Here is a 27,745-nt window from a genome sequence, read left to right as displayed (position 1 = left end):
ACCACACTGCTCCTCGTCGGAGTTGTCGCCGCAGTCGTTGTCGTAGTCACACTTCCAGCGGCCCGGCACACAGCGGTTGTTCTTGCAGCGGAACTGGTACGGCTCGCAGGTCCTCTCGGCTGGAACCGGAGAGACACGGTCAGGGACCTGAGAGGACCGGACACGCTGCCGGCTGCTACAGGCACCTAACCTCCCGCTCTGCCTGTCGCTCTCGCTCCCTCTCTGCCTGTCGCTCTCTCGCTCCATTGCTCTCCTTTTTTTTCTCTCTCTCTCTCTCTCCCTCTCTCTGCTTCTCTCTGTCCCTTTTTCCCTCTCTCTCTCTCCCCATCTGCCTCTCTCTCTCTCCCTCCACCTCCCTCTCTCTCCCACCCCTCTTTCTCTCCCCCTCTCCCTCCTTCCCTCCCTCCCTCCCTCCCTCCCTCCCATCCTCCTTCCCTCTCTCTCCCTTTCCCCCTCTCTCTCCCCCCCCCCCATCTTCCTCTCTCTCTCTCTCCCTCCACCACTCTCTCTCTCCCCCCCTCTTTCTCTCCCCCTCTCCCTCCTTCCCTCCCTCCCTCCCTCCCTCCCTCTCCCCCTCTCACCGCACTCCTCTTTGGGTTCGTCCGAGGCGTCTCCACAGTCGTCCTCTCCGTCACACTTCCAGCGTGCCGGGATGCAGCGACCGGAGTCCTTACAGCGGAACTCGTCCACACCGCATGACATCTGGGCTGATGACACAAGGGGGAGAGGGTGAGGAGGGGGGGGAGGAGGAGGGAGGGGGAGGGGGAGAGGAGGAGGAGGGAGAGGAGGGAGAGGATGAGGAGGAAACCAAGAGGAGCTCTTCATCAGACTCATCCCACAGAACTGGGTTCCGCTGAACGTACGCTGACGCCAACGCCAAGATCAGCTCCTCTGGCCAATAAGAATCAGAATCTGAACTGAAGTCGTCGTCCACGATGGAGTGATCCACAGATCGATTGACAGGGTGATCAGAGTGAACGACATGGTGATCATAGTGATCCACAGAGTGATCGACATGGTGATCAGAGTGAACGACATGGTGATCATAGTGATCCACAGAGTGATCGACATGGTGATCAGAGTGATCGACAGAGTGATGAACAGAGCGATGAGCAGAGTGCTGAACAGAGTGATGAACAGAGCGATGAGCAGAGTGCTGAACAGAGTGATGAACAGAGCGATGAGCAGAGTGCTGAACAGAGTGATGAACAGAGCGATGAGCAGAGTGCTGAACAGAGTGATCAGCCGAGTGGTCCCCAGGGTGATCAACAGGGTGATGCCGGCTCTTACTGCAGTTGGCGGGCTCGTCGGAGCCGTCCACGCAGTCGTTGTCGCGGTCGCAGACCCAGACGCGGGGGATACAGCGCTTGGTGATGGAGCACTGGAACTGGTTGGGGGCGCAGGTCACCTCGGCTGCAGACAGACGCCACGTCACACAGGGGTTCACATTAACACCCAGAGCGTTGGAGCTAACAGACTGTAACGGTGTGTGTGATAATGAACGGCATACTAATATGCATACTGTTACTTTAAGTGACTACTAACTACTAGTTTGAGGGCATCGATTTCTTTTTTTAGCATCTCAATGATATTCTAGACAACAATTTAGTATTGATTTTTTTTTTGGTTGCAATTACTTTATTCTAATTCCGCTGATGAAGTGTGTTCATTGAGCTCAGTGATCACTACTGTTATAAAATGTAAGAACATCTGTCCTCCTGGGTCCTATACTCGGTAGAACATCTGTCCTCCTGGGTCCTATACTCGGTAGAACATCTGTCCTCCTGGGTCCTATACTCGGTAGAACATCTGTCCTCCTGGGTCCTATACTCTGTAGACCAGGAGAACATCTGTCCTCCTGGGTCCTATACTTGGTAGAACATCTGTCCTCCTGGGTCCTATACTCTGTAGACCAGGAGAACCTCTGTCCTGTGTCCTGTCCTCGGTAGAACATCTGCCATGCGGGCTGAGGGACTCACGGCAGTCCTTCTCGTCCTCCCCTTCCCCACAGTTGTCCTGGCCGTTGCAGCGGAAGATCCCGGGGATGCAGCGGCTGGGGTGCGTGCATTTGAACTGGCTGGGCAGACACACGTGGATGTCTGCAGACGAACCAGCAGGTGTACATTAGAATGCAGTCGGGCAGGTCACAGAGGGATTTAAATTGTATAGTACATGTTCAGAGAGAGTGCTCAGTGCAGCGCTAAATGGTAAACAGACTGCATCTATTTGCGCTCTTCTAACCGGTGGTTCTCAGAGGGCTTCACAATACTGCCTGACGTTCACCCATACATGCACACATTCACACACCGACGGCGGAGTCGACCATGCAAGGCGACAGCCAGCTTGTCAAGAGCAGTCAGGGTGAGGCGCCTTGCTCAGGGACACCTCTACATTCCGGTTACCAGCCAACCCACTCTACCTCCTGAGCCTCATGTCAGGTTTCTGTCGCCGAGGTTCAGCAGGGTTTTGGCAGTAGGGAAGAGGGCGGGTTGAGGAGCAGAGTGTTTCTGTCGCCTTCTAAACGCACGCCGGAGCTAGCTTCAATTCCCCCATCCTGCACAGCGGACGTAGGGAGGAGGAACACGTGAAGGACATACCGCAGTTGGCCTCGTCAGAGTTGTCCCGGCAGTCGTTGTCTCCGTCACAGATGTAGGCTGGGTTGGTGCAGATGTCCGTCCCACACTGGAACTGTCCCGGTCTGCACTTGAACTCCGCTACGGGCGTCAGAACAACCACACACACACACACACGTCAGCCTGGTACCCGGTAAGCGGAGGGGGCGTCGGTGTCGGGGAGATGAGCAACACTCACGGCAGTCTGCGGGCTCGTCTGAGCGGTCGCCGCAGTCGTCCTCCGTGTCGCACTTCCACCAGAACGGGATGCACTTGTCGTTCTTGCAGACAAACTGCAGCGGGAGGAGAGCATGATCTCACACGGTTCTTTTATCAATAACAGAGGCTCCAACCCAGCTTGAGCACTCTGCTTAACTACTTGAGCTGGACGCCTGGTACCGCCATCACTAAGAGACCACAACCCTCTTACGTACTCATTGTATGGTGTACGTCCAGCCACTTAATCTACGCTCTTATTGTATTTTGTAAGTCCTGCCACTTAATGTACGCACTTATTGCATGTTGTTCGTCCTGCCACTTAAACGTAGTACTTAGCATTGTGTAGAATGTTACTTTGTTGGATACAGGAATTGGTTAACCTAGCGATTGTTACTTCTTGGCGCTTGGTTCTATGAACATCCTTACTGTAGTAGAGACATCGATATATTGTTGTTTCTCTTTCTTCTGACAAATATACTTATTGTAAGTCACTTTGGATAAAAGCGTCTGCTAAATGCCCTACACGTAAATGTTCCAAGACCAGAGGAACCAATCAGAGCACTCAGAAGTCCAGAAGTCCCGGCCGGACCCACCTGACTGGCGGTGCAGTTGGACATGCAGTGCCTTCCGTCGGCCGCCAGGTAGAAGTTGGTGGGGCAGGCGCACTTGTAGCCGCCGCCCGGGGACAGCAGACACAGGTTACTGCAGCCGCCGTTATCGCTCTGACACGGGTGGTTATCCACTGAGGAGCAGAGGGGGAGAGGAGAGGTGAGGAGAGGAGCAGGGAGGGCAACAGGGGAGAAGGAGAGAGGTGAGGAGCAGAGGGAGGAGCAGAGAGAGAGAGAGAGAGAGAGAGAGAGAGAGAGAGAGAGAGAGAGAGAGAGAGAGAGAGAGGAGCAGAGGTGAGGAGCAGAGAGGAGAGAGAGAGTGACAGAGGAGGAGAGAGGAAGAGAGGTGAGGGGAGAGAGAGACAAAGGAGGAGATATAAGGAGAGAGAGAGAGAGAGAGAGAGAGAGAGAGAGAGAGAGAGAGAGAGAGAGAGAGAGAGAGAGAGAGAGAGAGAGAGAGCGAGGAAGAGAGCTGAGGAGGGAGAGTGACAGAGGAGGAGATGTAAGGAGAGAGAGACAAAGGAGGAGATGTAAGGAGAGGGAGACAAAGGAGGAGATGTAAGGAGAGAGAGAGAGAGCGAGAGAGAGAGAGAGAGAGAGAGAGAGAGAGAGAGAGAGAGAGAGAGAGAGAGAGAGAAGAGGTGAGGAAAGAAAGAAGTGAGGAGAGATAGAGACAGTTGAGGTGAGGTGACTCTCTAGAGGGAGGGAGGCGGACCTTGGGGCTGGCGGTAGGGGTGGTAGATGTGGACGTCCATGGGCCGATGCAGGGTGCTGATCAGCATGGTCTTGTTGGTGCCCTGGGTTGTGTGGGCTCGGTTGATGGACTTGGTCTCCCAGTCCGTCCAGTAGATGAACTCCTCAAACAGGGTCATGGCAAAGATGTGCGGGATGTCCTGGGTCAGAACTTCAGACAGAGGGGGGGGGACCGGGATCAGGGCGAGGTCGGGTGTTGGAGAACGAGGAACAGGACATAAAAATGCGTGTTCAGATCCTTCTGAATATCTCATGCCTGTTCTGTGTTTAGCTAACCGGTTTTGTGATCTTACTGTTATGATTTTAGTTTTTTTTTTTACAGTAGATATTGCATTTCAAACGAATCAAATCCTTCTGAACTTGTTTTTAATTGCCATCAGTAAATCAGCAAGTGGAATGTGCTCACGCGCATACACAAATGCACACAAACATATACACACACAAACGCACACACAAACACACATCTGCAAAGACACACACACACACACACACACCCAACCCCCCTGCGCTGTGCGTCCTACCCGTGTGTCGGTTGGAGCCGTCCATGCTGGCGAACTGGATGTAGTCCTCGCGGGCGTCGGCCCAGTAGATGCGGTCGTTGATGAGGTCCAGCGTCAGGCCGTTGGGCCAGGTGATGCGGTCCTCCACGACCACGCTGCGGTTGGTGCCGTCCATGCCCACCCGCCCGATGTGGGGGTTCTCCCCCCAGTCGGACCAGTACAGGTACCTGGGAACACGCACGGTCAGAGCTCGAGACCAGGGAACAGAGATCTGGTTCTCTATGTGGTCTGGGAGACCCGCATTTCTTCTCAAGGTGAGAGAGAGAGAGAGAGGAGTAGGGTTTTCTAACCGATGTTGTGAAGCCCCTGGTGCCAAATGTGTTTAATGGATACCTTGTGTGAAGTACTTAATCAGTAATTTCCCAAATTAACATAAACAGGGAATGAAGAATACCAGAGAACGGTGAGCATGGGAGAGGCAACGCTGCAGAACTCCATCAGAACCTTAGAACTAGAACTCTCCTCAGATCTCTCTTCTCTTCTCCTCAGACCCCGCCCTCCTCTCCTCAGACCCCGCCCTCCTCTCCTCAGACCCCACCCTCCTCTCCTCAGACAACGCCCTCCTCTCCTCAGACCACGCCCTCCTCTGCTCAGACCACGCCCTCCTCTCCTCAGACCACGCCCTCCTCTCCTCAGACCACGCCCTCCTCTCTTCAGACCCCGCCCTCCTCTCCTCAGACCCCGCCCCCCTCTCCTCAGACCCCGCCCCCTCTCCTCAGACCCCGCCCTCCTCTCCTCAGACCCCGCCCTCCTCTTGTTAGACCCCGCCCATCTCTCCTCAGACCCCGCCCTCCTCTTGTTAGACCCCGCCCTCCTCTCCTCAGACCCCGCCCTCCTCTCCTCAGACCCCGCCCTCCTCTCACCCGTAGCGGACGTCCACGGCGATGGCGCGGGGCTCCCGCAGCCCGCTGTTGAGCAGCACGGTGCGGTAGGCCCCGTTCAGCTTGGACACCTCGATGGTGTCCCGGCCCTTGTCGCACCAGTACAGGTTCCCGGCCACCCAGTCCACGGCCAGCCCGTCGGGGTTGCTGAGCGAGGTGCGGTGGAGGACCTGAAACACACGGACCAGCCTCAACATCCAGGACTCCCTACCTGTTATGTATGCAATAGATCATCAGTCATCAGTATGCATTGTTATCCCCATGCCATAGGGGGCGCTCTCCAGCACCGTTTAAGTGTGACACGTAACATAGTTCTGCTGCTAGTAAATCAGAGTTAAAATGGATACCAACGACTCGACCTGTGTTCTTGTGTCACTCCGTTACTAACACGTTATCCTTATAATAGATAGCAAAACATAATCGTACCCTGCTGCTTTGAACCATCATCTTTGATATCTGTACCCTGGTCATGTGCCAGGACTGTTAGCAGTAAGACGCTGCAGTCGTCCGGACACTAAATTCATGTTTGATGATTCATGAAGGAGCAGGAACAGGAGATGCCTTCAGGCAGGTGGTGGACACTAGGGTTTGAACAAGGAGCCGTTCGGCTGGTCAACCATCACAATCGGGACTAGACTCCCCTGCTCACGCTTCTAGGGCTGGAGTATACATCCATCCCCCAGGTTGAGGAGAGAGGCGTAGCCACCACCATACTACCCAACCCAGCCAGCCGTGACCTCTCCCTGGAACGGAGGTCACGGCCCGGGGAGAGGTCACGGCCCCCGCAGGGAGACGTCACCTGGACGATCCCGGCCGGGACCTGGCCTCCACCCGCCCTTCTAACCTGCACGTCGCTGCCGTTGATGTGCATGCGGCGGATCATGCTGCTCTGCGTGGTGACGTCCGTCCAATAGATCATCTGCTGGCGGTAGTCAAAGTCCAGCGCCACGGCGTTGTTCAGGCCCTGTGGGGGGGGGAGGAGGAGCCCTCGTGAGTTCATGGCAGTCCCCGGACGAATGCATTTTCCCCCAGTCTGTCTGCACAAGCTGTTGTGGGGTGGTGGGTGTAGTTGGGTTGTGGATGTGGTGGTGGGGGGGGTTAGATGTTAAACTACATTTCGTTGTACTGGTTGCCTTACTTATAATTTTCTATTTTGTAATCTTATCTTCTATGCTTGTAATTTCTATTTGCACGGAGCACCTGGAACGAAAATATTTCCCCCGGGGATCAATAAAGTTTTCTGATTCTGATTCTGATTGTGCAATGACAATAAAGTTGGGTCTAACACTCTACTGGTGGATGTGGTGGTAAAGGTGGACGTCGTGCTGCTGGTGGGGGGGTAGTGACGGTGCCGCACCTGTTTGATCAGGGTGTAGTTGGAGCCATCCAGGTTCAGCTTCCTCAGGTAGTAGCGGTTGGCGAAGATCAGGAAGGGCTCCTCCTCTGAACGACGAGGGAACAACAGACAGGAAGTCAGCGCCGGTCAACAGGAAGCGGAACACATTAACAGGAGGCGTCCGCGGGGGCTCACCCGAGGTGGACTTGCAGATGGTGGGGTCCTCGGGGCTGAGCTGGAAGCCGTCCACGCAGAGGCAGTGGAAGCTGCCGTGGGTGTTGATGCAGCGCTGGGTGCAGGGGTAGGTGGTGGAGCACTCGTCCACGTCCGCGCACGTCTTGCCGTCGTCCTTCAGTCGGAAGCCGGGGAGGCACCTGCACTGTGGGCCGCCGCGCGGGGGACAAGGTAAGGCTGCGTCGAACGGACCTCGGTTTACTGCTCCGACGTTAGCTAACGAGCTGAACCACCTCCAGGGGTGATGTTATCCTTAGAGGTGGACTAGCTTATTAGCATTAACAAAGTAGCCTGCACTGGTTACACACCAAAATAACATCTCAGGAGCTATTCCACCTCCACGGGATAATGTTATCCATAAAGGGAAGTAAGCTCATTAGCATTAGCATCGGGTCATACACCTTGGCTTTGTACAGGGGCAATATTGCTTGGACATTAACTCTGGGGTATTAGCTCTGTGGTATTAGCTCAAGAGTTTTAACTCTTGGGTGTTAGCTCTGTGGTATTAGCTCTGGGGTGTTAGCTTTGGGGTATAAGCTGTCTGGTATTAGCTCTTTGGTATTAGCTCTGGGGAATTAGATCTGTGGTGTTAGCTCTGTGGAATTAGCTCAAGGGTATTAGCTCTGGGGTATTAGCTCTGTGGCATCAGCTCTGTGTTATCATCTCTGGAGTGTTAGCAACAGGGTGTTAGCTCTAGGGTATTAGCTCTGGGGTGTTAACTCTGTGGTATTAGCTCTGTGGTATTAGCTCACTGGTATAAGCTCTGGGGTACAATTAGCTCTCGGGTGTTAGCCCGGGGGTAACAGCTCTGTGGCATAAGCTGTGTGGTAATAGCTCTGTGGTATTAGCTCTGGGGTATTAACTCTGGGGTATTAGCTCTGGGGTATTAGCCCTCTGGCATTAGCAGGGACAATGTACAAAATAAACATTAACCTTGTTCAGAGCAAGGAGAGATGCATTGTACCAGGTTTTAGCAAACTGCTATTTTCCACCTGTAGCCTTGTGGTATTAGCCCTGGGAGCTCGGGGCTGCTAGCTACCTTGAAGCCTATCTTGAGGTCGTGGCAGAGCTGGGAGCAGCCGCTCAGACGGCTGTTCACACACTCGTCGATGAAGCAGTTGAGCTCGTCTGAGCCGTCGCCGCAGTCGTCCTTGTGGTCGCAGAGCACCGCCTCCGCCACGCACACGCCGTTAGCGCACGGGTACGCCGTGTCGTTACACTTCTTCTCTGCTCCAGGTGAGGTGCAGACAGGAGGAGGAGGGGGAGCAGGAGGAGGAGGAGGAGGAGGAGGAGGAGGAGTAGGAGGAGAAGAAGGAGGAGGTGGAGAAGCAGGAAGAGGATGACGACAAGAAGGAGGAAGAGTAGGGGGAGGAGGAGGAGGAGGAGGAGGAGGAGGAGGCAGTAGGGAAACCAAAAATTATACAATTAAAGATTGTGATGCATCTGTGACGAAGATCTCAAGAACCGCCTTGAGACCGGACTAACCAGAACTAAAACCAAGAGGGGAGCAAGGAACAGGTCCCCTCTGGAGGGGGCTTTAGGAGACCGGTCCACTATGGAGGGGGCTTTAGGAGACCGGTCCACTATGGAGGGGGCTTTAGGGAACAGGTTAACTCTAGAGGGGGCTTTAGGAAACAGGTCCACTCTGTAGGGGGTCTCACCGGGGCCGTTGCAGCGGGGGTTCTTGGGGGCCTCGTCGGAGCGGTCGTGACAGTCGAAGTCCCCGTCGCACTCCCAGGAGCTCTGCACCAGGCAGCGGCCGTTGGCACAGCGGAACTCACTGGGCCGGCAGGTCGGGTACTCTAGGAGACAAGGCAAGGCAACTTTATTTTTCTATAGCACTTTTCATACACAAGGCAGACTCAAAGTGCTTCACATATAAACATTGTCATACAATAAAATAAAAATAATAGATAAGTAAAAAAAAACATATGCAAAGAAATGAGTAAAATAGAAAGTGAGAAAATTAAATTGAAAGTTAAAAAGGCTTTTTAGTAAGTAAAATTGAAAGTGCAATTTTTAAGATCAGATCAACAGTCTCTCTGGAACCCAAGTCGGGACTACAACCCGACCTAAAGGAACTTGGTCCTTTCTCTGGAACTCCAATCCAGATTCTAGGACTCTAACCCAGACAGAACTTGGAAACGTCTCCCACGGAGCTCGGTCTCAAAGGTCACCATGGTCACCATGGAGGAGAGGTGGAGCAGAGACCAGAGGTCAGGGGACTGGAGAGAGGGGAGAGAGGTCAAGGGTCGAGAGAGAGAGGAGAGAGAGGTCAGGGGTAGAGAGAGAGGGAAGAGAGCTCAGGGGTGGAGAGAGAGAGGGAGGAGAGGTCAGGGGTCGAGAGAGAGGGGAGAGTGAGGTCAAGGGTCGAGAGAGGGGAGAGGTCAGGGGTCGAGAGAGAGTGAAGAGAGGTCAGGGGTCGAGAGAGAGGGGAGAGAGGTCAGAGGTCGAGAGAGAGGGATGTGAGGTCAAGGGTCGAGAGAGAGAGAGGTCAAGGATCGAGAGAGAGGTCGCTCACCGCACTCCATGGACTCGTCCGACCCGTCGCTGCAGTCGGTGTCGTGGTCACACACGTAGTGCTTGGGGATGCACTGGCGGTTCTGACACATGAACTCACTGCTGCTGCTGCACGTGTTGTTGAACACTGGGCCGCCGTGGACGCATGGGAAATAAATGGTAAATGGACTGCATTGATACAGCGCAGTTCTAACCAGTGGCATCAAAGCGCTGTATAATAATGCCTCACATTCACCCATTCACGCACACGTTCACACAAAGATGGCGGAGTCAACCATAAAAGGCGACCGCCAGCTCATCTGGAGCAGTTGTGGTGAAGTGTCTTGCTCAGGGACACCTCGTACTAGCAACCTTCCGGTCACGAGTCAACACGCTCTACCTCGTGAGCAACATGCCGCCACAAGACAACACAACCCAGCGCACATTAACACTGAAGCCTCGCAATGCACCCTAGACACGACCAGACGTTGACGACGCGAGCTCTCCTCACCACAGCCGGCCTTGACACTCTCGTCCCCGCTGTCGGAGCAGTCCGGTTCCCCGTCACACTTCCAGTGCTGTGGGATGCAAACGTGGGAGCCGGGGCACTGGAAGGACTCGGGCCCGCAGGTCTTGCTCTCTGCGGGAGGAAACACGGAAGGAAGGCGGGAAACACGATGAAACACGGCTGGTCGGTACAATCAGACCCTCAACCGCAGAGCAACAGACCAGGGTGGTAATATGGGGAAGTGTGCAGCCCTGATGGTTTGGGGATGAACAGCTCTCTCGACACTCAAGGAGGCATAAGGGGCTTTGACAGGGAAAGACACACTCGTGCACACACTCACACACGCACGGACACCCACACGCACACACACATACGTGTGCACACACACTCACACACACGCACACTTATGCACACAAACACACACTTACACACACATACACCCCACCCCACACACACATTCACAAGCAGACACACACACACACACATTCACTAGCAGACACACACACACACACACACACTACTCTTCTGTGTCTCTGAAGGTTGGTTCCACTCAACTGCACTTGCTGTCCTCATCGCTGCCGTCGCCGCAGTCGTCCGCTCCGTCACACACCCAGCGCTGGGGGATGCAGCGGTGGTTCCCACAGTCAAACTGGGAGGCCGAGCACGACTTATCTGAGGGGAGGAGCAGAGGGGAGCATCAGGTGTCTGGGGAACCGGGACCCCCCCACGGGGGTAAAAGGGGCCGGTCACATCCAGACGGCTGGGGAACGGCTTCTCTGACTACTGATTATCAGAACGGAACATGGACTATGTTTAAGGAACGTGAAAACACATCTAGGGTTAGGGTTAGTGAGGGAAGAGAGGGGAAGAGAGGAGAGAGGGAGCGAGAGAGGGAGCGAGAGAGAGAGAGAGAGAGAGAGAGAGAGAGAGAGAGAGAGAGAGAGAGAGAGAGAGAGCGGGAGCGAGGGAGAGAGAGAGAGAGAGAGAGAGAGAGAGAGAGAGAGAGAGAGAGAGAGAGAGAGAGAGAAGAGAGAGAGAGAGAGAGAGAGAGAGAGAGAGAGAGAGAGAGAGAGAGAGAGAGAGAGAGAGAGAGAGAGGGAGCGAGGGAGAGAGCGAGCGAGAGAGCGAGAGCGAGAGCTAGAGCGAGAGAGAGAGAGAGAGAGGAGAGAGGGTGCGAGTGAGATGAAAGAGATAGAGAGGAAGTAAGAGACGTAAAAGGACATTGGGAGAGATTGAGGAAGAGCATGAGGAACGACGGGGAGCGTACCGCAGTGGAGCTCGTCCTCCCCGTTCTCACAGTCGTTGTCCTTGTCGCAGGTCCAGCTGGTGGGGATGCAGCGGCCGCTGGGGCAGAAGAAGAAGGTAGCCGGGCACTTGGCCTTCCTGCTGTCTGGGGGGGGGAACCAATCACAGCCCTGGGTTATGATGACATCACACACGTAGAACACACTGGGGACTGGCGGTGGAAGGAACGGTTGAATGGGGTACCGTTCTGGGTTAAAGATACCTGGGCAGTTGCGTTCGTCTGAGAAGTCTCCGCAGTCGTTGGCGCCGTCGCACTGCCAGGTCGGGGCGTAGCACAGCGTGGTGAACTCACACTTCTGGAAGCTCATCCCCTTCACGCCCAACCGGAAGTAGCTGGAGCAGTCGGTGGCCGCTGAACAACAAACAGAACAAACGTCACGCCAAGGAACCCGGTTCGATCCCCCACATCCTCAGAACTAGCTGTGCCTTTGCCTATCTATGTCTGTCAATGATGGCACCCATTGCACTCCTGATCATCCCTGGAAGGAGGGATCCCCCACTCTGTGTTCCTTCTCAAGATTTCCTAGTTGCTCATTTAGGTGGTATTTCAGGGGGCTAGGGTCAGGCGGGTCTCATAAACACACGACCTGTACCTGTGCTTAAGGGCTATGCTAAAACAATTTGAAGTCGGAGTTGAACTCACAGCAGTTCATCTCGTCGCTGGCGTCGTCACAGTCCGCCTTCTGGTTGCACGTGCTGGAGTTGGAGATGCAGCCGCCGTCACGACACTGGAACTGCTCCACCGAACACAGCGTGGCTGCAACACCATCAACACCATCAACACCACCATCAACACCATCAACACCTTCCTCAACACCATCCACAACCCCAGCGTCAGATGGCCCAGGGCGGTAAATTGACTGCATTTATACAGCGCTTTTTAACCAGTGGCCTCTCAAAGTGCTGTACAATACTGTCTAACATCCACCCGTTCATGCACACATTCACACACCGATGGCGGTGTCAACCATACAAGGCGACAGCCATCTTGTCCGGAGGGGTCAGGGTGAGGTGCCACGCTCAGGTACACCTCGACACTCGGAGGAGCTGGGGATCGAACTAGCAACCTTCAGGTTACCAGCCAACCCGCTCTACCTCCTGAGACTTATGCGGCCCGGGGCTGGTGACGGTGTCGTGACCCGCGCATTAGAGGGTTCAGGGACCCAGAGAGAGCCCGGGACGGGAGACTGACCGTTGCAGAAGGCCTCGTCCGAGTTGTCTCCGCAGTCGTTGCGGCCGTTGCACCAGTTGGTGTGTCCCACGCAGCGACCGTTGGTGCACTTCCTGTACCCTTTCTTACACGCGCGGTTCGCTGTGGACAGGAAGTTCAAACAGATCAGGACATCATTTCCTGTAGCCCTTCTTACACGCGAGGTTCGCTATGGACAGGAAGTTCAAATAGATCAGGGGATCACTTCCTGTCCCCCTTCTGTCCTGTACCCCTTCTGTTTTATACCCCTTCTTTCCTGTCCCCCTTCTGTCCTGTACCCCTTCTGTTTTATACCCCTTCTGTCCTGAACCCCTTCTGTCCTGAACCCCTTCTGTCCTGTACCCCTTCTGTCTGGTTCCCATTCTGTCCTGAACCCCTTCTGTCCTGAACCCCTTCTGTCCTGTACCCCTTCTGTTTTATACCCCTTCTGTCCCGAACCCCTTCTGTCCTTAACCCCTTCTTACACACACGGTTCTCTGGAGACAGTAAGGTTCAACAGATTAGGATGTCCAGGAGGCGGGGGTACCCAGATGCCCCCCCCCCCCCCCCCCCCACTCACCGCAGTAGAAGAGCTTCTCGTCAGACTTGTCCTTGCAGTGCACCATGCCGTCGCAGGTCTGCGTGTAGTTCACACAGTCCCCGTTGCCGCACTCAAAGTCGTCGATGCGGTTACAGGTGGTGTTGAGCGCTGGGGGGGGGGGGGGGGGGGGAAACACAGTGAGTTCACACACACTCTCCCCACCGCTACGCCTACTGCTCCCACCACCTCCCCCACCTCCCCGTCTCCTGCTCCCACTCCTCCCCACCTCCCTGTCTCCTACCCCCCCCCCCCGCCTCCCCCACCTCCCCCAACCCTCCCTGTTCCTGCTCCCATCGCCCGTTGTGACTTACTGATGCAGGTATTGTCCTCCATAAGTTTCCTGTCGCCACGGCAACTGCAGTTGATCCGGCCCTCCGACGTCAGCAGACACAGGTCCTGGCAGCCGCCGTTGTTCACACGACACAACGAGAACTCACCTGAGAGAAGGAGGGAGGAGGAGGGAGGAGAGAGGAGGGAGGAGAGAGGAGGAGGGAGGAGGGAGGAGGGAGGAGGAGGGAGGAGAGAGGAGAGAGGAGGAGGGAGGAGGAGGGAGGAGAGAAGAGAGAGGAGGAGGGAGGAGGAGAGAGGAGAGAGGAGAGGAGGAGAGGAGGAGGGAGGAGGAGGGAGGAGATAGGAGGGAGAAGGAGAGAGGAGAGAGGAGGAGAGAGGAGAGAGGAGAGAGGAGGAGGAGTGAGGAGGAGATGAGAAGAGAGGTTCTTGTTACTAGGCCGCAGGGGGTTCTGCTCACACAAGCACACAAGCACTTACACAAACGCACACACACACACACACACAAACAAACACACACATGGGTGCACACACAGACACACACACCCACACACCCACACTCTCAGGTGGTAGACTAGCTAGGTACTATTTAAGGATTCCAGTCGTCAACATTTAAATTGCAAATAGAATACTTTTGGTTGGATCCTCTCCCAACAATACAAATACAAAATGTAAGTTGTGCGTGCAGTGCACACACACAAAAACACACACCGCAGGCCCACACACAAAGACACACACTCACAGGTGTCTGATTGAAATACCCACAAACACATGTATAAATATTGGAAAAGGAGCCAGAAGCAATCTGCGTCTGACAGCCTGCCGCCATTAGCAGCAGAGCAGAAGGAAATAAGTAAACGCTCAGAGCTGGTGGATCCAGATGATAGGGAGAGATGCTGCAGCCTCGGGCTGGAGGAGGCTGGAGGAGGCTGGAGGAGGCTGGAGGAGGGTGGAGGGTGGCCATCTGAGACGGGTGTGGGGCTCAGGTGCGGCTACAGCTGGTTACAGCTCCAAACTGCTCACATCCCTGATGGACTTTTTTGTCTGTGTGTGTGTGTGTGTGTGTGTGTGTGTGTGTGTGTGTGTGTGTGTGTGTGTGTGTGTGTGTGTGTGTGTGTGTGTGTGTGTGTGTGTGTGTAGCTGTGTGTGGCTGGGTGCGTGTGTGTGCCTACGGTTGTGTATTGGATACTTACCTGGGATTTATAGTGACTAGCCGTTTAACTGCCATCTCAAAATAACTCAACATTTATCTGAATATCAAGCAGGGTGACCTCGTTAAATATGGTATTTAATTATTTTTTCTAGGGTTACAATTACTTTGCTGTTGTAATTATTGTTCATGTCGTCAGATCTTTCAGTGCTACAAGCCCTCCGACATGACAATCCCGCGGTTCAACATGACAACACGTCAACATGTCGTCAACATGTCCAAAGACACGTCCCGCATGTCGTCAACATGTCTGAAGACATGTCGTCTACATGTCTGAAGGCACGTCCAACATGTCGTCAACATGTCATAAGACAAGTCCGACAACATGTCCGTCAACACGTCCGACAACTCAACCGAACCCGCAGCAGGGCACTCACAGCTGTTGGTGTCGTTGGCCACCGCCACTATCCCCATGGGCTGCTGGGGGATGTCGGCCCGCAGCACCTTCATGTCTCCTCCGGTGTACTTGTCGGCCCGGAGCACGGCCCGCCTCACCCAGTCCGTCCAGAAGATGTAGTCCCCGTACACGGCCAGGCCGAAGGGGTGCACCGGCTCGTTCTTCAGAACCACCTGCAGGGGGCAGCGACGCACCAGAAGAGCAAAGATTAACACTATTCCTTCACACTTTCCCTGTGGTATGTTTGTACGCTCTTCCTCTCTCTCTTCCTGAATTTCTCTCTTCCTTCATCTCTCTCTTCCTCTCTCTTCCCCTCTCTCTCTCCCAATCCCTCTACCTCTCTTCCTCTCTCTTTCTCTCACTCTCTCTTCCTCAATCTCCCTCTTCCTCTCCTTCTCTATCTCACTCTCTCTCGCTCACTCTCTCTCTCTCTTATTTATTTAATCTAAAAGGGAACAAGATAAATATTTAACTTCCAAGTTTCCGACAGCTTTTCTAGAATAGTAAAACAGAATTGTACCATAATATCATCACATTAATACAACAACTACATCACGGCTATAACGATTATACCCACAACTTTACTAGTTTCCTAATATTGTTTTCTGCCGTGTTTTTCGGGGAGACGTACGTAGCGCCGGCTGCCGTCGTACTCGCAGCGCTCGATCTTGTCCAGCGTGGCGTCGGAGAAGTAGAGCTTCTCGGCGCGGTGGTCGATGGCGAGCCCGTTGGGCGTCCGGATGTCGCTGCCGATGATCACCAGGACGTTGGCCCCCGCCAGCGTGGCCCGCATGATGCTGGGGGACAGCTCGTTCCAGTTGGTCCAGAACATCAGGCTGGGGATGAGGGATAAGATAGCTGAAGGGGCCGGCAAACCCTAGTCCTGTTCCCTTCCCAACCGTGACTACAGTCACGGTTACTGCGCCGTTACTAAAATAAGGCCCTAATTACGGAAAATAGGAGATAAGCCTCTTCTTACTTCTCACTTGCTCTTTAATCCCATAGTCTCCTACTTAAACTTCGGCGTTGTCTTCTATATACTGCCGCAAAGAGAGAGGCTCATGAGAATATTAATGAGAGGCTCAGAACATTAACGAGAGGTTTGAGTCTCAGAACATTAATGAGAGGTTTGAGACTCAGAACATTAATGAGGCTCAGAATCTTATTGAGAGGATCATGAGGCTTGGCTCATTAATGAGAGGCTGATAAGGCTCAGAAAATGAATGAGAGGCTCAGGAGGCTCAGAACATGAATGAGAGGCTCAGGAGGCTCAGATGAGGCTGATCATTAATGAGAGAATCAGAACATTAATGAGAGGCTCAGGAGGCTCAGATCATTAATGAGAGGCTCAGGAGGCTCCGATAATTAATGAGAGGCTCAGGAGGCTCAGATCATGAATGAGAGAATCGGAACATTAATGAGGGGCCCGGGAGGCTCCTGAACGTTCAGCCACCTCTGACACTCGTCCAGGACGAAGGCCCTCGGGTGGTCGTCCCCGGACATGGACACCACGGTGTGGCGGTTGGCCGCGCCCCAGCGGGCCTGGTCCACGGTGTGGCGGGTGATGGTGGAGGTGGTGTAGCTGGTCCAGTACAGCATGTCCCAGCCCCGGTGGTACGCAAGGCCCTCCACTGAACCCACGTCTGGGGGGGGGGGGGGGGGGGGTAGAGGGAAGACAAGGAACAGAGAGACAGGTTGATCAAACAGATATATATGAGAGAGAGAGAGAGAGAGAGAGAGAGAGAGAGAGAGAGAGAGAGAGAGAGAGAGAGAGAGAGAGAGAGAGAGAGAGAGAGAAAGTGTGTGAGAGAAAGAGAAAGAGAGAGAGAGAGAGAGAGAGAAAGTGTGAGAGAGAGAGAGAGAGAGAGAGAGAGCGAGAGCGAGAGAGAGCGAAAGTGTGAGAGAGAGAAAGTGTGAGCGAGAGAGAGAGAGAGAGAGCGAGAGCGAGAGAGAGAGAGAGAGGGAGAGGGAGAGGGAGAGCGAGAGAGAGAGAGGCCACTGAAAGCCAGGGTGGAGCAGCAGGTGGAGTTCTGCGTCAGTGTCGGTGCCGTGTTACAGAGACCCAGTGAGTGACTGTCTGCCGCTGGCCAGACCTTGGGTTCCTGCCTCCTCCACGTAGGAGAGAATGTCCTCTCCGCACCAGAGACTCCGACCGAGCGGAAGGTTAAGGAGAGGAGAGCCCAGCGCGAGCCAACGTGGAAAAACCAGAGCTCTGTGGCGCGAGACGGAGACAGCTGCTCTCTCTCTGCACCCACACACTCACACACACACACACACACACACACACACACACACACACACACACACACACACACACACACACACACACACACACACACACACACACACACTCTGCTGCCATGGTCGCGTCACTTTAACTTAAGAACGAGACGAGGTCTGATATTTGCACCGCACTGCAATTACACCTTATTTTGTTGTGCTGCTTGTGAGCGGTAATAAGCGGCTGACAGCTGGCTGCTGCAGTAAACAGGGTGTGGGCCGATGGGGTGATCTCATGGCCCGTTTCCTGCTCTATGACCTCAGACCCATCCACCGGCTGGGCAGGGCACTGGGAGGACGGGCGCTGGGAGGACTGGCACTGGGAGGACTGGTTCCCGGTGGGACGGCCCACTGCCGATCCACCCCTGCTCGACGCTGCAGACAGGAACCAGCCTTCTGCCGGCCGATCACAGCACCAGCGAGTCGAGGGCCCGCGGGTTCTCTCACAAACTAGGGGGGGGGGGGGGGGGAAACAAATGTATCCCATCTCTGCCTGCACATAAATCAATGAGCTCCACATCGATCAGAGGGTAAACACTGGATCTGTTCCCTGCAGTTTCCTCTTTCCCAGGCCTGCTGATGAGCAGGAAACCCTGGGGCCGCGGTCCCCCTCTACACGCCTGGTTCTTCCAGCTCCGCTCAGTCTCTCCACCCGCGTCTGAGGAGCTTCCTCTGGCCTTCTCTCCCTCCTGCTGCGGCCCACGGCACTCAGCCAGAGCCCGGGTCGTAGCTGAGCTCCTCATCAGGGCGAGGGGGGTAAGGACGCCTGGCTACACACCCACCCACCGACCCACCGACCGGCTTATCTGAACAGATAAGACCTCTCCTGTTCAGCCAGCTCTCCGAGGGGGTCAATATTTACCCTGCCTATTTAATCAATCTCCCCTTTTTCAGGCATTTGCCGTTCGCATACGCATGAATTGCAAGTATGTCTCAAAATATCTGTGTTTGTCGATGCGCAAACACAAGCCCTCTGTGTTTCCACGGCCAGGCTGTGGGAGAGAAACGGTGGGAAAGGTTTCATCTGGCCTCCCTGGGCCCTCCCCCCCGTCGCAGACCTGCCCCCCCCCCCCCCCCCCCCCCCATCCCCCTACCCCCTCCTGTTCACAGGCGGTCCAGAGTTCACCTGCTCTTTACGAGGATTCACTCCGTCACACGCTCACACGCTCACTACTCTGCTGGCCTGCGCTCACAGTTCCTCGTTCTTTGCTGTGTTTTGACCCGTTCTTCGTCTTCCTGTTGTGCGAGGACGGCAGAGTCGGTGCATGCGACGAGCGACTGCGCCGGTCCGTCGGGAAGGGGGTCCGCCCTCTCGGAGCTCCAAGGATGACACCACCCACATGGTGACACCAGCCACAGGGTGTAGCTCAGAGCTGAAAACAGCCCACCGCACTTTTGGGGGAGTCCAGCGCTGTGATGGGGAACCCAGAACATTGTTCCCTCTGAAGGAAAACCCTCTCAACCTCAATCAAGGCATTGCAACCTTTATATATCTTTATAAATCGTTTTAAACCAAAAGCGAAGCGGTACAAAGGTGAGGCTGATTACTGGAGGAGTGGAAGGACGTGATTCACTAACTAAGGTGTGTCCCCAGGAGTATCTTTGGAAAGTCTGTGAAACTAAAATGGCGATTCAGAGGACTTTCTATGAAGGATCGGAGCCAAAGCCTTTCTCCAACATGTGGATCTAGTTGTACCTGGGAAAGGTCCCGACAAGAAGATATTTATTACGATGTGTTGGCGTGCCGTTCGCCCGGCGCCCAGCGCGGAACATTCCTCCATCACGTGTTATCAGAACAGGTTTACGACCGGCTTATCGACCGCACTACAATAACAAGGCCGTACTCAAACAGCGGCGGAGTCCAGTTCCCCGGGAGTCGTGCCGTGACGGCATGCTGTACAACGCCACGGTCCCGGGACCACCCGGGAACGCCAGCGACCCCTGGGACGGCCACTGGGAACGGGTCCTGGTCCCGGTGCTGGACGCCCTGGTCCTGGTCCTGGGGCTGTGGGGCCACACCCTGGTGATGGTGGTCCTATGCGGGCAGCGGCGGAGACGGGGGGGGTTGGCCCCGGGGGCGGGCTCCTCCCGGGCCACGGGGCCCCTCTCGGGGACCGACGTCCTGCTGGTGGCGCTCAGCGCGGCCGACCTGCTCCTGCTGGCCGTGCTGCCCTTCCACTCGGCCGCCATGGCCCTGCGCTACTGGCCCTTCGGGGCCCCGCTGTGCCGGCTGGTGGGCTTCGTGGGGGCCGCCTGCGCCTCCGCCAGCTCCTACACGCTGGCCGCGCTGGCCGTGAGCCGCTACCTGACGGTGGTGCGGCCCGCCCTGGCCCACCGGCTGCTCTCCGCCCGCCGGGTGGCGCTGACCGCCGCCCTGCTCTGGGCGCCGGCCTGCGCCCTGGCGGGCCCCCAGCTGGCCTTCCGCTCCGTGGGGGCCCCGGGGCGCGCCGACGGCCAGGCCTGCCTCGTCGTGCTGCCCTACGGCGGGCAGGTGGCGTACGGGCTGAGCTTCTTCCTGCTGTCCTTCCTGCTGCCGCTGGCCACCATCGCCGCGGCGTACCTGCGCGTCTTCCTGTTCCTGTGGCGGCGGCGGCGGCGGGGGCGGGCCCCGCAGGTGGAGCGCTACCAGAGCCGGGTGACCCAGACCTCGGCCCTGCTGGTGCTGGCCTTCACGCTGTGCTGGCTGCCGTCCTACGGCCTGACGCTGGCGCTGCTGGTGGGGCAGGACGCCGTGGCGACCGGGGCCTCGCCGCGCTACGGGCCCTTCATGGTGTTCGCCCGCCTGACGGCCACCTCCTCCACCGTGGCCAACCCCGTCCTCTACGTGCTCATGTCCCGCAAGTTCAGGCAGGAGCTCCTGGGGCTGATGTGCCGGAGAGGCCGCGGAGGCAGGGGGGCCGTCTCCGTGGCGACGGTGTCCTAGTGACGGGGACAGAGGGGTCGTCTCCGTGGCAACGGTGTCCTAGTGGGAACAGAGGGGCCGCCCCCGTGGCAAAAATGTCCTAGTGACGGGGACAGAGGGACAGTCTCCGTGGCAACGGTGTCCTGGCAGAGCGGACATAGGGGCCGTCTCCGTGGCAACGGTGTCCTATTGGGGACAGAGGGCCCGTCTCCGGGGTCCTTGCGGCGTTCCCATGATGCAGCAGCCCTGATCCGAGTCTGGGAGGGAGCGTTTAAAACCCGATAAAGGTGATGAGGGGCACTCTCTGCACTGCTGGCTCAATGGGCTGATAATAAACGACAGGTGTGCCAAGTGGACATGACACGCTATTTATTTATCTGTGATTTGATTTGCCGGGCTCTCCCCAACGACAGCAGGCAGCATTAAGCTCATCCATCAGCAAGCACTTTGGGTTTAATGATCTGGCAGAGAAACTCAGATTGGACCATTAAAAGGTCTTCACTGAAGGACCTTTCTGAGGGTCAGGGATAAAACCTCTTTTACAATCTGCAGAAGTGTGTAAGCAGAGACACTCGGGGTGAAACATTAACGCAGCGTCAGTTTCTGTTGTCGAGAAATAAAATAAAGTGAAAGCAAATCTGTCCCCGACTTTTTACTGTTTCGTTTGAATGAGAACATATGAAGGCTGTTTATTTTGAGTTTTAATACAAAAAGATTGATCTTGGCTTCGGCTTCAGAGGTCTGTTGAGATCAGCGGGAGATCCTGGAAAATGTTGCGGCTAATATCCCCTTTAAAGATGTTCCAGCTGTTTTCCTTCATCCTCCAAACTTCCCCGCTGGAGTTCTTTGTTCTGAGCCGGGAAATGAGCTCTGACAAATGCCGAGACTTGCAGCAGCACACAGAGCGAGTCTGACCCAACACACACACAGGAAAGGTGATCTCAGGTTAAAACACAAGCAGCGGTTGGGCAGTGGACAGGAGCAGAAGGAACTTAACACTATTTACTATTTACTAATTTAGCAGGTTCAGATCGTAACCTAATGTTTTAGTTCTCCTCATGAGAGAAGAACCTCCTTTTCTTTGAGATTCACTAACGAGCCGTCAGGCTCGTTAGTGAGTGACCCGAAGGCTGCGTCCAAACCCAGAACCTCCGGGCCGGGGGGTACAGCCAAATGATCATGAGACCACCCTAATGAGAGTGAGAGAGAGAGAGAGAGAGAGAGAGAGAGAGAGAGAGAGAGAGAGAGAGAGAGAGACAGACAGAGAGACAGAGAGACAGAGAGACAGAGACAGAGACAGAGAGAGAGAGAGAGAGACAGAGACAGAGAGAGACGGAGACAGAGAGAGACAAACAGAGACAGAAAGAGAGACAGACAGAGAGAGACATGCGTTCCGACAGATAGAAAAGCCAGAAACAGACGGAGCAGCGCGGCGAACTCACTCTCCACCACCGTCTTGCGGTCTGAGCCGTCGTCGTTCATCTGCTGGATGTTCCCGAAGTGGATGTCGCTGAAGAAGACGCGGTTGGCGCCCTTGCCGCCGCCGCCCCGGAAGTCGAAGGTGAGCGCGATGACGTTCTTCATGTGCTCGGGGTCCTCGAAGGGCTTGATGGGCGCGTTGAGGTTGTTCTCGTCCGACAGGTGCACGCTCTTCAGGATGGTGCGCTCCGAGTACAGCAGGTAGCCGTCGTAGTCGCGGCAACGCTGGCCGTCCTCCGCCAGCATGCCGTGGGCGCAGGCGCACGTCCGCCGGCCGTTGCCCGCGAACAGGCAGAGCTGCTGGCAGCCGCCGTTGTTGTCCTTGCAGATGTTGGTCCCTGTGGGGGGGGGGGTTGACCAGGGAGACAGGCTGCTATTAGACTATATTACTATACTACTATAAAAAACATTAGATTTATCCTTTCAACTGAAAAAAATGGTTCTCCAGAAAAAAGTTTGGGAAACACTGATCTAGACTATATAATTTAAGAGAGAATTACTTTAGTATTCTCGCTACACTTCATCCCTTCTCTAAAGACAAACATTTATGAGCATTCTTTAGTATTAGCGATAGGAAATCATGTTTGCCTGGCTGCGCTGTGCTCAATATAAAATTAATCTAAATATTAATTTAACATTTAAAATGAGTATTCTCGCTACAGTATATTCCCTCTCTAAAGATAAACATTGAATTAGCATTATTTCGTTTTAGCGATGAGATTAAAGGGTTCCTATGTGAGCGTGTTGGCTGTGTTGTGATGCTAGCATGTTAGCTGTGTTGTGATGGTAGCCCATTAGCTGTGTTGTGATGCTAGCCTGTTAGCTGTGCTGTGATGCTAGCGTGTTGGCTGTGTTGTGATGGTAGCCCGTTAGCTGTGTTGTGATGCTAGCGTGTTAGCTGTGTTGTGATGGTAGCCCGTTAGCTGTGTTGTGATGCTAGCGTGTTAGCTGTGTTGTGATGGTAGCCCGTTAGCTGTGTTGTGATGCTAGCCTGTTAGCTGTGCTGTGATGCTAGCGTGTTGGCTGTGTTGTGATGCTAGCGTGTTAGCTGTGTTGTGATGCTAGCCTGCTAGCTGTGCTGTGATGCTAGCGCCCACCTTGCTGCCGGGCGCGGTTGAACACCTTGATGTCCTTGAGCTGCACGCCGATGCCCGTCCGCAGAGACATGGACTCTGTGGCGTTGTCCTTATTCCCTCTCTTTATCGAGCCGTTTGCGTGTGTTCTGCTCCAACGCGCACACACAAACACACACAGACAACACACAAGCACACGCATATACACAAGATCAGACACTGATAATGGGTGAGATGTGAATGAATGAAGGAAACAAACCAAAATCACATATCATCTAAAGATAGGGGAGAGAGAGAGAGAGAGAGAGAGAGAGAGAGAGAGAGAGAGAGAGAGAGAGAGAGAGAGAGAGAGAGAAAAGAGAGACAGTGGTTCTGACCGGTCGCTCCAGTAGATGTAGTTCTGGAACACGGACACAGAGAACATGTCCATGTTGTTGTTGGCCAGCACCACCTCCCGGTTCTCCCCGGTCTCCAGGTTGATGCGCTCGATCTTATCTGTCCGGGCGTCACACCAGTACAGCAGGCCCTCCTGCACACACATCACGCACACACACAGACAGACACAAACAAGCACACAGCGGACACGCACAGACAAACACACACGCAGACACACACACAGACACACAGGTTGAGGAGAATATTTCTTGACATACTTTTCCGCAGTGGGGTGGAATGCGATGGCATGGCTGCTAGGCGCGGTTGCTAGGCTACCTGGTAGTCGATGGAGATGCCGTTGGGCCAGCTGATGCTCACGTTGACCAGCACGGCCCTCTCTGTCCCGTCCAGACGGGACCGCTCGATACGGGGGTACTGACCCCACTCCGTCCAGAACAGGTAGCTGAGGACACACACACACACACAGACACAGACACACACACACACACACACACACACACACACACACACACACACACACACACACACACACACACACACACACAGACACACACACACACACACACACACACACACACACACAGGTGCACGCACACACACACACACACACACACACACACACACACACACACACACACACACACACACACACACACACACACACACACACACACACACACAAGTGAAGCATTAAATCTAGCACTTCTTGATTCTGTCATTAACAAGCATCTCTTACATTGCTAGAATTGCTTATGTTGTAGGCATTGCGGAACAGGTAAGCGTCGCTATTCGTGCTAGCATCACCAAAATTGCTAGCATCGCAAACGTTTCTTGAATTGCTAATGTCGATAGCATTGCTAAACTTGTTAGCATCACTAACCCTGCTAGCATTGCTAACCATAGTAGAATTGCTAACGCCAATAGCAATGCTAACCTTGCTAGCAACGCTTACGATAATAGCATGGCTAACGCTAACTGACACCCGTCCCCGGTAGTGGCGCGGCGTTACCCTTTCTCCGGGTGCACGGTGATGGCGCGCGGCTTGTCCAGGCCCTGGGAGATGACCACGTAGCGGAAGGAGCCATTGAGCCGGGCCACCTCGATCACGTCGAAGCCCTGGTCCGTCCAGTAGATGTTCCCTGGGGACCAAGGGGAGCAGGACCGATCAGACACTAGGGCGCTCCAAAGGGACGCTCTGAATGAAAACCGGCTTCACAGATAAGAGAGTCGAGACTGAAACGGACATCGTATGTATGTATGTTTTTCTCATTGATGAGTTCAAAAAAGATTCATGGCGGTGTCCTTTTTAATGGATGGAATGCATTCATACAGCACTTTTCTAATCAATGGCCCCTCAAAGCGCTTTACAATATTGCCAAACAATCACCCTTTCATGCACACGTTCACACACCGACGGCGGAGCCAACCAGGCTATCCGGCAGCCAGCTTATCTGGAGCAGTGAGGGTGAGGCGTCTTGCTCAGGGACACCTCGACACTCGAATCTAACTAGAAAAACCTTTCAGTTACCAGCCAACCCGCTCTACCTCCTGAGCTAAGTCCTTTGTCTACCGAGTCTCTCTCTCTCTCTCTCTCTCTCTCTCTCTCGATGTCCAACAGATTAACTCCACCCTACCTGCGATCCAGTCCACGGCGATGCCCTCCACGCGGCCGATGCCGTTGGTGACCACGTCCTCCCTCCAGGTCTGGTCCCTCTTGGCGCGGCTGATGGTGCTGAGGCCCATGTCCACCCAGTAGATGGTGTCGTTGTCTGGGGCACAGAGGGGAGGAATGGGGGGTGGAACCAGAGTCACGACCTCACACACATACATACAGTCACAGAAAGAATGACACAGACAGAAAGACAGACAGACAGACAGACAGACAGGCACACGCACACACAGGCACACACACACACACACATACAGACACACACAGACTGACAGACCCACACACAGACAGATAGACCGACATGCACACGCACACACACATACATAAACACACACATGCGCACACACAAGCACACACACACCAGGCGCTGCTCACCGGCGTGGAAGTCGATGCCCACGGCGAGCGAGGTGCCCGACACCGGCACCAGGGCGTCCGACTTGTCCAAGGGGTCCAGGGGGATGCCACGGATCCCCTCGTGGACCGAGTACAGCAGGAAGGAGCCCACCCCTGGACAGAGGTCGGAGGGCAGAGGTCAGAGCAGCGGTCACATGGTGCGTCGGGCTCTGATGCTACGTCGTTCAAACGTTCGGATTCTAAGCTTCGCTTCCTCTACGTTTTCCATGACCTTACTTACCTCACACTCGCGTGTGTATGTGTGTGTATGTGTGCGCGTACGCATGTGTTTGTGTGTGTTTATGTGTGTCTGCGTGTGTGTGTGTGTGTGTGCTTATGTATGTGCGTGCATGCACATATGTTTTTAGTGTGTGTGTGCGTGTGTGTGTGTGTGTGCGTCTGCGTCTGCATGTGCGCATGCGTGTGTGTGTGTGTGTGTGTGTGTGCGTGCGTGCGGGCGTGTGACCCTACCCTCGCAGGACTGCTGGCCGCTCCGCAGGCTGTACCCCGCCGTGCACATGCAGGCGCGGGAGACGGCGGACGTGGGAAGACACAGCTGGGAGCAGTCGCCGTTGTTGATGCTGCACCGATTGGTGCCTATGGACACACACACACACACACACACACACACACACACACACACACACACACAAATATAAATACACATAAACACACGTAAACCGCAAAACACACACACTCTCACACACACACACACACACACACACACACACACACACACACACACACACACACAGACGCACAAATATAAATACACATAATCACACGTAAACCACAAAACACACACACACACACGCACACACACACACACACAAGTGCACACATGAGCACACACAAACACACACACACACACGCAAGTCAAACACACACACACACACACACACACACATTCCTTAAGATCAACAGATCCAAAGGGGATGAGAGATATGTAAACACATCTGGGAAGCCTTTGGTCCACATCTGACTGAGGGGGGGGGGAGGGCCCAGCCCCTCCCACCCTCTCCTCCTGACCAATCAGAGGACGGCGGAGGGCAGACCCGGGGGGGGGGGGGGGGGGGGGGCCCGGTCGGGACCTCTCACCTGTCTGCACCGTCTCGTTGTAGACCTTCATGTGCATCATGGGGGAGGTGCTGTTCCTCAGGACCCTCCAGTGGCCCCCGTCAGCCTTGTCGCAGGTCCCCATCTGGTCCGTGCCCTGGTCCGCCCACCACAGGGTCTCGCCTGGGGGGGAGGCAGAGGTCGGAGGTCACTGCGCCACCCTTCACTTCAGTGGGACTCTTCGGTGCGATATGAACGCTGATTCGGGGGGGACAGACTCCCCCACAATGCAAAGCGACGAATACAGAGCCATCTTACTATTTTGCATTTGTACATTTGTCAGAAGAAAGAGAGACAATATATCGCTGTCTGTACAGTAAGGATGTTTATAGAACCAAGTGCCAAACATTGAAGGGGACATATTATACCACCAGGTGTGAGTGTGATTAGTCCTTACAAGCCGTTTTGAAAATCTGCCCCTTATGACATCACAAATGGGCGTGTCCACCTAGATCGTCCACCTAGCAAACGTTGGACACGCCCACTAGTGATGTCAGAAGGGTCCGATTTTCGAAGCGGCTTGTAAGGACTAATCACACTCACACCTGGTGGTACAATATGTCCCCTTTAACAATCGCTAGGTTAACCCATTCCCCGTACACTACAAAGATAGCTGGGATAAGATACTATTCAAGTACTTTCTTTAAGTGCAGGGATTAACAACATACAATAAGTGCGCACATGAAGTGTCAGGGCGAACAACATACGTGTTCCAGCACTTCCTGACGCGCATCCAGAACATTCCACCAACAAGGCACTAGAAGTCTCCAAATCAACCCGTACACTCCCCCCTCGCTCTGCACCCCCTTAAAACATTGAGACGTGAGACCCCGGGAGGACTGAGGGGCCTCTCACCCATGATGGCCAGGGCTGTGCCCTTCGTCAAGCGGCCCTGGGCTCCCTCCAGGACCTCCAGGCCGCTGCCGTCCATCCTGCAGCGGCTGATGCTGCTGTTCCCCGAGCTGATCCAGTACAGCCGCTCCGCGCCGAAGTCGATCGACAGACCTGGATGGACGAGGGGGGGGGGGGGGGATACGCTGAGACACTGTGGGGCGGGGGGGGTTGCTACTGCTGCTGGGCCCGAAAGAGGCCTTCTTTCAGAGGGGACTTTCCTGTTGGATGTGTCCGCAAACGGGCCTTCATAAGAGGGGACTTTCCTGCTGGATGCTCCCCAAACGGGCCTTCATAAGAGGGGACTTTCCTGCTGGATGCTCCCCAAACGGGCCTTCATAAGAGG

The 27,745-nt window shown here is 54.8% G+C and overlaps 2 protein-coding genes across 2 annotated transcripts in view; one reads left to right on the top strand and one right to left on the bottom strand.

Moving 5' to 3' along the window:
* lrp1aa (low density lipoprotein receptor-related protein 1Aa) overlaps positions 1 to 27,745 on the bottom strand; it is a gene marked incomplete in the record, with an annotated part of 97,697 nt that overhangs the window by 19,102 nt on the left and 50,850 nt on the right. Inside the window, 37 exon segments of the mRNA XM_030374376.1 lie at positions 3 to 119; positions 582 to 707; positions 1,291 to 1,413; positions 1,980 to 2,099; positions 2,598 to 2,714; positions 2,812 to 2,905; positions 3,425 to 3,573; positions 4,155 to 4,343; positions 4,714 to 4,919; positions 5,616 to 5,803; positions 6,478 to 6,597; positions 6,991 to 7,076; positions 7,165 to 7,348; positions 8,243 to 8,430; positions 8,865 to 9,005; positions 9,725 to 9,850; positions 10,214 to 10,342; positions 10,766 to 10,882; positions 11,478 to 11,600; positions 11,718 to 11,867; positions 12,159 to 12,272; positions 12,708 to 12,827; positions 13,285 to 13,413; positions 13,617 to 13,742; positions 15,181 to 15,373; positions 15,832 to 16,036; positions 16,654 to 16,843; positions 21,825 to 22,199; positions 22,959 to 23,083; positions 23,312 to 23,463; positions 23,646 to 23,772; positions 24,340 to 24,469; positions 24,965 to 25,099; positions 25,375 to 25,506; positions 25,864 to 25,989; positions 26,491 to 26,631; positions 27,364 to 27,513. Coding sequence (XP_030230236.1) covers positions 3 to 119; positions 582 to 707; positions 1,291 to 1,413; positions 1,980 to 2,099; positions 2,598 to 2,714; positions 2,812 to 2,905; positions 3,425 to 3,573; positions 4,155 to 4,343; positions 4,714 to 4,919; positions 5,616 to 5,803; positions 6,478 to 6,597; positions 6,991 to 7,076; positions 7,165 to 7,348; positions 8,243 to 8,430; positions 8,865 to 9,005; positions 9,725 to 9,850; positions 10,214 to 10,342; positions 10,766 to 10,882; positions 11,478 to 11,600; positions 11,718 to 11,867; positions 12,159 to 12,272; positions 12,708 to 12,827; positions 13,285 to 13,413; positions 13,617 to 13,742; positions 15,181 to 15,373; positions 15,832 to 16,036; positions 16,654 to 16,843; positions 21,825 to 22,199; positions 22,959 to 23,083; positions 23,312 to 23,463; positions 23,646 to 23,772; positions 24,340 to 24,469; positions 24,965 to 25,099; positions 25,375 to 25,506; positions 25,864 to 25,989; positions 26,491 to 26,631; positions 27,364 to 27,513 — 5,463 coding nt within the window.
* LOC115556946 (galanin receptor type 2-like) lies at positions 18,615 to 21,019 on the top strand. The gene has a single exon (XM_030374393.1). The coding sequence runs from the start codon at positions 19,372 to 19,374 to the stop codon at positions 20,401 to 20,403; it is 1,032 nt and encodes a 343-aa protein (XP_030230253.1). The 5' UTR covers positions 18,615 to 19,371; the 3' UTR covers positions 20,404 to 21,019.

This window comes from Gadus morhua, chromosome 13 (genome assembly GCF_902167405.1).
Source record: "Gadus morhua chromosome 13, gadMor3.0, whole genome shotgun sequence".
Classification (NCBI taxonomy): domain Eukaryota; kingdom Metazoa; phylum Chordata; class Actinopteri; order Gadiformes; family Gadidae; genus Gadus; species Gadus morhua.
The sequence above is the reverse complement of the archived record's forward strand: the minus strand, read 5'-3'. Positions and strand labels throughout refer to the sequence as shown.